The following is a 12,506-nucleotide window of genomic DNA, read 5'->3' as shown; positions in this document are numbered from 1 at the left end:
CGCCCTCTAAAGCGACGACCAGGCTGCAGGATATGACCAAGGCACCTGATGGAACACAGGTCTAGGTGCTCCAGCACTCTCGTCATGACTGCCTCTGGCCTCCAGAGATACAATCAAGACCAAGCCTGCAGCATGGGCCCCAGGCCCACCCCAAGACCCCAGGTCCAGAGCACTGGGGACACCAACACTCTGGAACCCTCTCGACAAAAGGCTGGCCCTAGGAAATCCATTTCTATGGTAGAAAAGTTAAAACAGGCACGTGTGTTTCAGAAACTCTTTATTTACAAATTATGTAAAACACAACTAGTAAGTTTAAAACAGTGAAAAGTTAAGTATTTGAAAGCCTCTGATAAAAATCTGTTGCTTCGATAGAACTGTATGCCTTTTTCTTCCTTCCACGAAACTAGAAAAAGTGTTTCTTGGCACACTGGAGTTTAAAGGATATGAGAGTAAACAAAATTACTGGCTAAATGTGTACTAAAGGGCATAGGAAGAGCTAAATGATAGCACTGCAACAATGATAGGATTTTAGGAAAGTCGCAGATGAGAAGAGAAACGTAAGGCTCACGAGAAAGGAAAGCACAAAGTGCCTTCCTTACACCAGGGAACCCCATCAGCTCTGAGGCCTCCATGGACGGCCAGGGGCAGGCAGCCTTGAGACTCCGAGACAGGTCCATGGGGATCCCAAGACTGGTAATCACTCTCAACAGCAGTGCTCCGGCTTCTCAGGGCCAGCATTTTGCCTCTGTCCTCTGCCCTCTGTCCATTGCTGTGTCTCCGCCAACCTCAAAACACTGCTTCGGGTTTGCAAACATCCTCTGGCTTGAACTGAGTGTGCCTGTCTGTGCTGCTTAAGCTCAGCAGCAGGTTCCACGATTTAAAAGGAGGTGGAAGAAACTGCAATTTCACAAGGCACTGATGGGCACAAAGACATCACAAACAAAAATGGACTTCAAATTACACGTGTTTGTTCACTCCCTTCTCAACATGAAAAAAGAAACTAAATATTCAAAAAGAACCATGTAGTAATGGCTAAAATGGCCACTCTCAACACAAATTTTCCAATGTGTCCAACTCTAAGGAAGTCTAAAGGGTTCTCATCAGGTAAAATATAAGCACTGTTTTCAATGAAAGCAAGAAAAACAGAAACTGTGGTTTGCACTGACTGGATTAATGCATAGCTAGACACACAGAGCAGAGGAGGAGGCTGGATGTTCCCATCCTACTGTCAGCCAGATGTGCACGGTACAACCCAGTGTGACGGCGCCCAGCGGAGGCCTGGCTTGGCAAGCAGGCCCTCACCACTGGGGAAGGAGATAGGCACCAAGTTCAAGGTCACTATCTACATTCAAAGAGAGGAGAAAGACAGCTTTTTCATACAGGTTTGCTTTTATTTCCACATTCAACCTGTTGAGAGAACCTGCCACAACCTTAATGGCAGGGGAACAGCACACTGGGACACAAGCAGTGCGCGGCCCCCGGCTGGTCTCCAGGACACCCAGCACTGGCCCATGCCCGGGACAGCAAAAGTTCTTGAACAGAAACATCGCTCAGCTGTGGATGATCACCTTGGGTATACCACTGACTGCAGGAACAAAAAGGTGCCTGCAGGTAGCACTGCGTAAGAGTCTAGGTAGCAAACACTGGTGGTATTGATTAAAAAACCCCAAACAAGAAAAAAGTGAAAGCAGTGCCTTAAAACCTCCCCACTGTGGACACCAGGGGTTTAAAGGCACAAAAATGTGTCAAGATGAAGAATCCCAGGTGCATTCACAGTCCAGCGTGAGAGAAAGCACAGGTATAAATTCAGGAGTTGCGTAGGCTTTCTGCAAGAGGATGGCCTCAGTTCCAGCACAAGATAGGGGGACGCTGAAACAGAGGAGCCAGGTTTACTCTTTGTCCTGCCCCTTAACGAGCAAACAGCTAGAACATCAGGGGCCCACCTCCTGGATAAGCTGGTATGGCAACGCTAGATCCTGAACAGCTGGAAGGACCCTGAAGACCTGTGTGGACTGATGCTGGAGTCGACACGCAGCCCCAGGACCAGTAGCAGCAGCCTTGCCACAGAGCTATATCCAGGCATTACCAGCACTTGCTCATGTTGGCCATGAATGGTTCCCTGCCTTGGGCACAGCAACCAAGCACTTCTCAAGCACTCAAAGTCTTACGGCTCTGCCTCTGTGCCCTCTGCACACCTCACCAGATCTTGAAGACTAGTATCTTGGAACACACTGGTGACTGGCCAGGACTGGGAGTCATGGCTGCCCAGGACAACCTTCCTTTCTGTGGACACACCCAGACTGCCTACTAGCAAGGACACCTGGAGATGATCAGGTGCTGGCCTCCCTCCTCCTCCTGGGCACTGTCTGTTAGCTGGCCACAGCTCATTTGTAACCCAGCACTACCTCAAAGAAGCATCTCCTACACGTTCAGAGAAAGCTCTGCCAGTCCAAGGCTGGCTCCCATACCCTTCATATTCCACCCAAAGTTCTACTGATCCTGGGTACAAGAAGGTAGATCTTTGCTCATCCCTTCAACAAGGTATTTTCTAACCCAGGGGGGTAATAGAAGCCGTACAAAAAAGCTGCCAGGAGAGTGACCGTCCCTGTCTGGAGAGTCTTACCACGGTGCTCCCAGATTACTCCTGATTCCCAAGGGGAATGATTTCTTCAGTGACAAAGAACTCGATGGTTTCCTCTTCCCAGTCATCCACGTTGCTGTCCAGCTCATCTGTGTCTACCCCTGAGGGGACAAAAGAGCAAGGGTCACCCATAGGGTGTACACACTCGTGATATGGCCCAGGGGCCAGCCAAGAGTCCAGTGGGGCCACAGGAACCACCTCCTTATTGGGTTACTGAAGAATCTCTAAGATACCTCCTCTCAATTCCAGGCGTTCATTTTTCTGCTCCATATAGAGCTCCTGGGCCATTTTCCGGTACTTTCGGAAATCTTCCATCATGGTGCGCCTTCTCTCCACCAATTCCTATAAAAAAATTGGAGGAAAGTTCACAAACTAACACTTAATTCACCATCATGCTTTGCTACAGTAAAAATATTTTGCCACAAATAACCCACACCTCATCAGATGGCATCAGAAAGACTTCACTTAAAGAGAACCTTTTAGGCAGGAATGGCAGCTGACCCATTCGTTCTCCTTTTTCCATCTCTGACGCTGACCCTCCCACCTTTGCCCACCCACAGGGCTAGTGAGGCTGCCAGGTCCAAGTTCTGTGTCCACCCTCAATACCTCACCGCGTCTACCCTGGCGTGTAGCAGAACAAGTCAGTTTCTTTAAGGTAGAAGCAACTCTTCTGCTTCTTCCTGAGCAGACACACCAGCACCCCTCCCTTGCAGCCCTGATGTTGGTTCTTTGCCATGACAGGAGATGTGGCTGTCTTCAGCAGGGCCCTTAGTTCCAGGAACGAGGCTCACCTTTGAGGCTTTGGATTGACTCAAACGATCCTTCTGTTCAAAGATCTTGGAGTATTTCTTCAGATCTTTTTTAATTTGCTGAAACAAAAGACCAGTCACTCAGGATTTAACATTCAAAGCAAGAACCACAAACGCAATCTTCAAAGCTCCCGGTGTGACATGACACCCTCAATGATTAGTAGAATGTGGCTCCCCAGTGCTCCCACATGCTCCTCTCCAAGTTTCACTCTGTCAAGGCAGACTTCCTTTTGTGGGATTTAACGCTCCTCTTAGCTTGACCTAATACCATCAGCCCATTTCATCAAAATTATGTAAATCCCAGACAAGTCTCTTCTAATCCCACTAGGACTTTTTAGTAGCACTGACATCTTTCTATCCACCCCTCCAGCTCATGCAAAACTTTCTTAAAACAATCTGAAAATTTAAGTTCACTGTCCTAAGACTCCCATTTTCCATTTAGTTTTCATTGTTCCTGCATCTTTTCAAAGGGTCTCTATAAACGTCATGTTTCTATTCCCTACCCATGACCACCCTAACAAAAAAATCAACTATTCTGCTTTTAATGCCACAATCGCCTCTACACGCCCTGAACCTGGAGGGGATGCCAGACCTTTATCTGCTCCTGGCTCAGGAGTGTTGGGGGCCGAGGTCTCCACAGCAGCTGGCAGAAGCGGTCCTTGTTATTCTTCTGCAGAAGGCGTCCTTGGAAAGTCCACAGCCAGTATGCATTATCCACCTAGACAGAGAGGGGTCCTAGAACCTTTACTGTCAACAGAGCCAACACCACCAACTATCTCAATACCCAAACAAGGTCCATGGTATTTGGGACACATGAGTGAACAAACAAAGCTCCCTGCCTTCATTCAGCTTACATCTCAGCAAGGGGAGACAGTGAACAAAAAACCTCATAGATTATGTAATCAGTTACAGAATGCAGACTATACAGCAGTTAGAACAGTGCTAACCGAAGCACAGGCCTGTTCATTACTTGTCTATAGCAAGAAACCTGAACCAGAATACAATTAATGATATCACTAAACACACTGTTTAGTTCGTCTTTTTTTAATATACTTTCTCAATGAAGGAATGAGTGCCCTAATTTCCACATAATCTCCTTGCTATAAGAGCAGCACTTGGGAGCTAAGTGTGTGTACTCAAAACAGTAGTCAGCAGTTGAAAAGGACTTTAAGTGTAAAGGTATGTCCCACTGCATGACATATCTGGACCTAAGCTGCGGTCAACATCCTGATCCAAACGCAAAGATTTCTATTCAAGATTTTCTGCTCAAAGATTTTTCTATAATATTTGGCAAGCTGGTATTCCTAAAAGATCACTATCTCATTAAACATACCTCATAGGCTCTGTTTACATGAACTAATTCAACTGTCAAAATCTCAATAAATTGTTAATGGGTCTTCTCCCCAGAAAGACGTTCATGTGGAACATATCCTCACTTCTTTCAGGGTCTTTGGGACCTAGGATAAGACACCACCCACAAGCAGTATGCTACTGCACACAGCTCTGCCTTTTCAACAATCCCAGAATCCTCCTCCTGCTTCCACTAACACCAACCTCAAGGCTTTTGCCAAAGACAAAGATGAGGATCCCAAGAAGTTGAGAACAGAATTCAAGTTTTTTCTGATGAGATGGGGAAAGGGGAGGGAGTCAAGACCAGGTTTGGCGCTCCTTCCCTGAGGTCCCAGGCCAGCACAAGAGCCAGCTGCCAGTCAGCACTTCCTGGTTTCACTCTGCAGCAAGGCTACACGGTCCCCGTACCTTATGGCTCCACCAGGACACAGAGGTGACAACATAACGCCCAGTAGGATCCCACTCAACGTCGGAGGCCATGTAGTGCTCTGCAATGTTCATGACGGTGCAGTCTGAGGTGTCCACAAACGCTAAGGCACCATTCATACTGTGGAGACAAACACAGCCGTCATTCTGCCCAAAGACACACATCTCCTGACACTCCACACTCGAGAGGCACTGAAGGAGCTGGCCACGTGGGCTCGGGCATCAACAGTCATGCCTCCGCCACCTCACCCTTAATGTAAAAGTAATCACAGCCACCGTGTGAAGATTTACTGAATTACGACCTGTGATGTACACACAGGAAGTACTGCATGTATCTGCTGTTACTGTTTTTTTAATAGGAAATGTTATCCGAGGCTAGGCAAGCCTCCAAAAATACAAGTGTCTGCTGGAAGCTTCTTCAAGATTTTTATCTATTCACTGGGAACAGCAGTGCAGTCACGGATCAAGGGAAGGACCATTTTAAATTCTCAAGAGTTACACCAACCACAGAGGTAAAAACAGTCACACAGCTATCCAATTAAATATTTTTCCTGCAGAAAACATGGGATTGAACTTATATGAGGCTAATTGGATTGCTGGGAAAGTATTTGATTAACCACAAAGGAATTACAACATGCAGACATGTCTGCTCAGTCGCCTAATGAAAGCATTTGTGAGTGATTACTTTAATCTGCCTGGTCTTGGCCTAAGTCTTGGGAGCATGATGGACACACCATGGTATGATAATGCCCTCATCTACTGGCACTGGGATAATCCTCGCAATGCAACAGTATTCCCTCTAACAAGAGTCTCGAGGAAGAAGGGCACCGCTTGACGGTTCAGAGCCAAAAGCGTGAGGCACAGGCTGCAGGGTGATGGCTGTGCCACAGCAGGCAGAGCGCTACTCACGACGCACAGGCAGGCTCAGACCACAGAAACCCACCTCCTCAGACCCGCCAACACCACAAACTGTCCTTGGGGACTCCAGAAGATGGTGTTTGCTTGTTGCTTATCAAACATTTCTGAAAGAAAAGAAAGTACTCATTACACATTACAGGTCTGTGTCAATGGTTCCACCGCCAAGGTGGGGCCAAGACCAAAGGGCTTGGCAAGGGGTTCACACTGCCCCCTACAGGCATAGCTGGTAAAAACGGGCCTTTCCAAAAACAATTTCAGAAAACCTATCAATAAGTATACCTGAAGTTACAATCCATACTTAAAAAAAAAACCAAAAAACAGAGCAAGGGGATTTTAAAACTACAATACTACTTTTTAAAATCTCATAAGATACCCAGGCGTGGTGGCTCAAGTCTGTAATCCCAGCACTTTGGTAGGCTGAGGTGAGAAGATTGCCTGAGCCCAGGGTTCAGGACCAGCCTATACAACTTTGTGAGACCTTGTCTTTACAGTAAATAAAAAAAAATTAGCAGGGCATGGTGGCATGTGCCTTTGATTCCAGCTACTTGAAAGGCTAAAGTGGAAGGATCACCTGAGCCCAGCAGGCTGAAGTTGCAGTGGCCATGATTGTGTCACTGCACTCCAGCCTGGGTGACAGAGTGAGACTCTGACTCAAAAACAAACAACGAAATAAATTTCACAAGGTAACTGGACAAAGAATTCCCCTAGATATTCATTATTGCAGTGACTCTAAATCAGAAAGTGGACTGACAGAGAGATGTGTGAGCTCAACAGCGCAAAAGCCACCCTTCTAGTGGCACAAACGTGTTTTTAAGTGGTATGTTCATAAGAACTTACTACACATTTATCATCATCCCAAATACTGACTCCTTACTTCCTGAAGGAACCCCGACCCTGAACTGAAGGTCAGCTTATCCTGGGCTCCAAGTCTCCTTTCAGAGTACACTCACTGCATTTCAGATAGAGCTAACAATCTGGGGTATCTTTCGTTTCAGCCTGCAGCAGATTCAAAGAAGAAACATGGGACAGACAGGGAGACGGGATGTGGGAAGGCAGGAGCAGGGCTCTCAGACCCGCCTGAAGAAAACCTGTGTAAGCACACAGGCCCCGACAGCCACAAACACGCCGTGGAGCACAAGCGACGAGTCAGCACTCACAAGGGTCTCGAGAAAGACGCATCACGCACAACTTTCAGAAGGGAGGAGGCTCTTTTACTTACTGTTTTATGACCTACTTTATAACAAGGTATAACAGAAGTCTTCTGTAATAGCCCACATTTTTTATATCAAAGGGAATTAATAATAACCAATTTTATGACACACAGTCAACTGATTCTACCACAGCCATTCCTATGCTCCAGCAAAGTGAAAACTAAATTATTTATGGGATTATCTTGTGAAAAGGTATCACTAAGGTGCACATACCCCTCCTGGCTACCGGAATAATCCCAGGGCTATGCAGGCAGAGCACCAGGCAGCCAGAGTCCTGTGTGAAGGACCAAGAGTGTGCTGAACATAGCCTGATACTGCCTTACAGCTGCCACACAAGCAAAACTGCTCAGGAAGCCACACTCACTCACTCAGTTCTCCTGTAGCTACAGAGTCTCTGTCAGGCACCAGCCTCTGCATGAAGCGCTAAGGACACAAGGAGAAAGAGAAACAGATGTCTCGGAGAGCCTGCCTGGGCAAGAAGCAAAGGTGCGTAGCTGCTGTGAGAGACGACAGCCATCAGTCACCAAGGAGAGCGAGGCCTGGTGGGTGCAGTGTGGAAGCCGGGCACGGGGGCAGGGCAGCTGTACACCACAGCTCTGCAGTCTGTCCTGCAAACAGGCCAGAGGGACCCAACCCAGAGGAGGGGTGGGGCATGTCCACAAGGAGGAACCCCCAAGTCCAGAGACAGCAGCAACAACCACAAGAGAAAAGACTTCACACAAAACAATGGCAGAGAATGAAAGTCTCAGAAACACTAAATCTAAGGGCAGGCCAGGTACTGTCTGCTCATGCCTATAATCCCAGCACTGTGGAAGGCCAAGGTGGGAGAACTGCTAGAGCCCAGGAATTCGAGACCAGCCTGAGCAACATAGTAAAACCTCATCTGTACAAAAAATAGCCAGGCATAGTGGCACGTGCCTGTAGTCCCAGCCACTCAGGAGGCTAAGGCAGAAGGACTGCCTGAGCCCAGGAGGTTGAGGCTGCAGGGAGCTGTTGATTGTGCCACTGCTCTCCAGCCCGGGAGACAGAGTGAAATCCCAACTCAAAAAAATAATACAACAAATCTAAGGTCCCAACAGGAGCTCACAGAAGCCTGAGCTCTGAGATGTGGCATGCTCAAGTGAGTCCTCGCCATCCTCCATCACTCATTTGTATCAGGTGAGCCCATGGTGGGCTATCTCCGTGTGAATTCAGGCCAGATCAGTAGTGTTCCTAGGACGGTCAGATACTCACTGATGAGCAGTGACCGTGTCTCGTTATATATGCTAACTTGTCAGGGAAAGGCGGCCCATCTGCTTGGGAGATGGGGCCAGACAACTTACTGATGAGTTCAATCTTCCCGTTGTTCTTGACATGGTAGAAAGACACGGATATCCGTGGAGCCTCTCCATGTAGCACAGCAAACTTACTCCCATTTGGCTCCCATGCGAAGGCTATGATGGTTTCTATAATCAACAAATACAGTCAGCTCCCTTTTTGGCCAGTTATGAATACAACATTCCAGACCAGTTTAAATGCTCACTGATTTTTTTTTTAAGCCAGAGAAATGCTCCCCCAAATTTTTAAATTCATTAAAAGGAACCTAGAGTAAGGAATAGCAAGAAAAGATACACTAGCATTATAGAAGCATCTTATTCCACTAGTGTTAGAAGACACCTGTGAAACTCTACCCTCGGCAGACCAGGAACCACTCCGCTAACTAGGAGTCATGCCCACAAGGTACTATGGGGAGCCCGAGGTCTGGGGCACTTGTGGACACCACCTTTCTACCACTCAGTGTTGTGCCTACAGTAGAATTCAGTGACCTGTCTTTCTACCCTGACAGGGTGGCCAGATTTCACATATTCTCATCTCTGTATTTTCCTCTTCCTTTCTCTTCTTTTCCATGGCAAAACAAAACAACAAAAAAATACTAAGCAAACAAAACACAGGCAAAATGTTCTACCTAAAGACAGAAACAGTACTAAGTGGGTTTCATAAGTCAATTGACTATTTTTGAGCAAGTGAAATAAAATTTGCTTTCTAGGCTGGGTACAGTGGCTCACATCTGTTATCCCAACACTTTAGGAGGTCAAGGTGAGACTTGTCTGAGCCCAGGGATTCGAGACCAGCCTGGAAAACTTGTTGAGACCTCATCTCTACCAAAAAAAAAAATTATCTGGGCATGGTAGCACGCCTATGGTTCCAGTTACTTGGAAGGTTGAGGCAGAAGGATAGCCTGAGCCCAGAAGGTTGAGGCTGCGGTGGCCACGCGCATAGCACTGCACTCCAGCCTGCATGACAGAGTGGGACTCCAATTCAAAGAAAAAAAAATTAGCTTTCTAAAATACTCATTAATGTATTTTTGCATTATAAAGAAAAATTGGCTGGGCACAGTAATCTGAACACCTTGGGAAACCAAGGCAGGAGGACTGTTTGAAACCAGGAGTTCAAGACCAGCTTGAGTAATACAGCAAGACTTCATCTTTAAAAAAGTAAATAAATAAGTCAAAAAGAAAAATTGGTACTGCACACAACCAGTAACTCATTCAAGGGACAATCAAAACATAAGCATACACTCTTAGAAGTTTTCAGAACAAGCTCTATTACCGAGACCATGTACTCTGCTTGTAAGACAAGCCACCATATCTTGCTGTGTCCCCTGAACATGGAATGAAAACATGTTCCTGCACATGTGCTCCTATGTGTGAAAAATGACTAGGGCCCTTGGTTCCTCTGAGATATGTCATATGGATGCGGAGGCAAAGTGGGGGATCATCAGTTAGCAATTGGACAAACTAAGAGACTGCTGTTGAAAAGGATGAAAAAACATAAAACACTTGCAAGCATGCTCTGTCCTGACCACATTGCTCAGGCCATCAATTCACACTAAAGTTCTAAAAGATAAATATAAAATAGCATACACAAAGCCTTTCAACTGAAAGTGACAAAAATAAAACTTGCCTTTCATTTCGACCACATCGACAGGAACCTGTTTTTCCCTCATTCGGAAAATTTCAAAGTTTGTGACAACACCCTGTTTTAAAAAAATGGAGAAGGGTGATAGTCTGGACACTGAAAGCATTTAAAAAAAGGCTTAAATCCAAGGACAACTTGATAACCTAATAAAATCTATGTGTCTGACAAACACACGTGACATCTGAAGTGACGCAGCAAGCACCCAATGCTGATGGGGGCATGAATCAGAACAGTCTCTCGGGAATGTGCACGTGTATTTACTCTGACCAGATCCCACTTCCAGGAACTGCACTCACGGTTATGCTCACACCCCAACAGGTCCAAGGAGTCTGGCTGCAACTGACATACCAAAGTCCCGAGGTCTCCATAAGGGTCTACCAGTGGGGGCGGACTAAGCCATTTCAGACAGTGGAATACCCTGCAGTCATGACTTTCAAGAAGTACTTGCATCAAAAAGCAGCACGCTGACTATTCACAACGGCCAAAGGTGGAAACAACCCAAATGTCCACCAATGAACGAATGGGTAAGTAAGATGTTGCCTATCCACAGCACAGACTATCACTCAGCCTTAAAAGGAAGTCCGGACACACGCTGAACATGGACGAAGCTAGGCGCGGTGACTCCAGCTTGTGACCCCAGCACTCTGGGAGACGGAGGCGAGGGAACTGCCTGAGCCCACAGGCTCGAGACCAGCCTGGGCAACATGGCGAGACTTCGTCTCTACAACACATCAGAAAATTAGCTGGGTGTGCTGGTGCACATCTCTAGTTCCAGCTGCTTGGAAGGCTGAGGTGAAAGGATCGCCTGAACCCAGTAGGTAGAGGCTGTGATGGCCAAGAGCGTGCCATTGCACTCCAGCCTGGGTGACAGAGTGAGACTCCAACTCATAAAAAAAATTTACAAAAAAAAACAAAAACACGGATGAGCCATGAAAACATGCTCAATGAAAAAAGTCAGGCACAAAGGCTACCTACTGTATGATTCCACCTACATGAAATGTCCAGAATAGGGAAATCCATAGAGAATAGTGGGTACCAGAAACTGGGGAATATGGGGAGTGAGTGCTAATGGGCACGATGCTTCTTTCTAGGTGAGGAAAAGCATTCCGAAGTTGGTGGTTGCTGCACAATTAGAAGCCACTGAATTGGCACACCACTTTAAAGGGTAAATTTTATGGTATGTGAATTGTATCTCAATAAAAAATTGTTTCAATGTAGAGAGAAGAGCAATACTTCTATTAGAAGAAAAATGCAGACAACTTTTTGATCAGGTAAATATTACACGATACAATAAAAAATAATCTGGGTGCAGGAAGAACAGCGTAGAGTATGCTAGTCTTTGTGCTTAAAAACAGTAATATACGCATTTTAACTAACAATATAGAAGAAAGCTAGGTGCCTGGAGGTTTTACTGTATCCCCTTGTGAATGCTAAATTATGTGAATGTATTCTCTATTCAAGTTTTATTTTAAAAAATTACACTCTTTTGCTAGAATGTGACAAGATCCCTGGCTAAGGCTTGTCAGCTGTTATCAGGTAGGTCTCAAAATAACCCACAATTTGAATTTAAAAATCCATTAACATCTGCCAAATAGTACGATAGCTACTTAAGAGCTAAGGTTGAGAAATAACCTATTCCCACTGTCATCTACTTACCTGGGTACCTTTTAGAGTCCTATCTACTTTAACACACAAGTAATCTCCATTTTTCTGCCAATGTAGCTTGCAGTCCACGACATTAAACAGATTCCTAACTCGGATCTCTTGTCTGGTAGGGAGCTGCATCAGGGTGACCCTGGCTGGAATATCTTTGTCTTCAGGCACCCAGAAGGCGATTATGTTACCACCAGGAGACCAAGAAAAGTCTCTGCAGAACAAAGAAAATAATTTTTTTTTTTTGAGTTGGAGTCTCACTCCATTGCCCTGGCTGGAGTGCAGTGGCACACTCACGGCCACCCCAGCGTCAACCTATTGGGCTCTGGCAAACCTTCCACCTCAGTCTTCCAAGTAGCTAGAACTACAGGTGTGCGCTACCACGCCCAGATAATTTTTTGATTTACTGTAGAGATGAGGTCTCACCATGTTGCCCAGGTTGGTCTTGAACCCACGGGCTCAGGCAATCCTCTCGCCTCAGCCTCCCAATGTGCTGGGATTACAGGCTTAAACCACCACGCCCAGCAATTTTTTTTTTTT

General features: G+C 46.2%; 1 protein-coding gene across 1 annotated transcript in view; it reads right to left on the bottom strand.

The window, feature by feature from the left end:
* Positions 1-260: 260 nt before the first annotated feature.
* The window catches only part of EIF3B (eukaryotic translation initiation factor 3 subunit B), a 28,770-nt gene continuing 16,524 nt past the window's right edge, over positions 261-12,506 (bottom strand). Inside the window, exons 10-19 of the mRNA XM_008050509.1 lie at positions 11,970-12,180; positions 10,299-10,371; positions 8,678-8,800; positions 6,170-6,248; positions 5,209-5,347; positions 4,043-4,168; positions 3,433-3,510; positions 2,875-2,983; positions 2,624-2,742; positions 261-1,869 (exon numbers count right to left, since the gene is read on the bottom strand). Of these exons, the coding sequence (XP_008048700.1) occupies positions 2,639-2,742; positions 2,875-2,983; positions 3,433-3,510; positions 4,043-4,168; positions 5,209-5,347; positions 6,170-6,248; positions 8,678-8,800; positions 10,299-10,371; positions 11,970-12,180 (1,042 nt within the window). The 3' untranslated portion in view covers positions 261-1,869; positions 2,624-2,638. The remainder of the gene's footprint in view (positions 1,870-2,623; positions 2,743-2,874; positions 2,984-3,432; positions 3,511-4,042; positions 4,169-5,208; positions 5,348-6,169; positions 6,249-8,677; positions 8,801-10,298; positions 10,372-11,969; positions 12,181-12,506) is intronic.

The sequence above is a fragment of the Carlito syrichta genome, unplaced genomic scaffold, assembly GCF_000164805.1.
Source record: "Carlito syrichta isolate Samal-C Ts95f unplaced genomic scaffold, Tarsius_syrichta-2.0.1 Scaffold148200, whole genome shotgun sequence".
In the NCBI taxonomy this organism is placed as follows: Eukaryota; Metazoa; Chordata; class Mammalia; order Primates; family Tarsiidae; genus Carlito; species Carlito syrichta.
The sequence above is the reverse complement of the archived record's forward strand: the minus strand, read 5'-3'. Positions and strand labels throughout refer to the sequence as shown.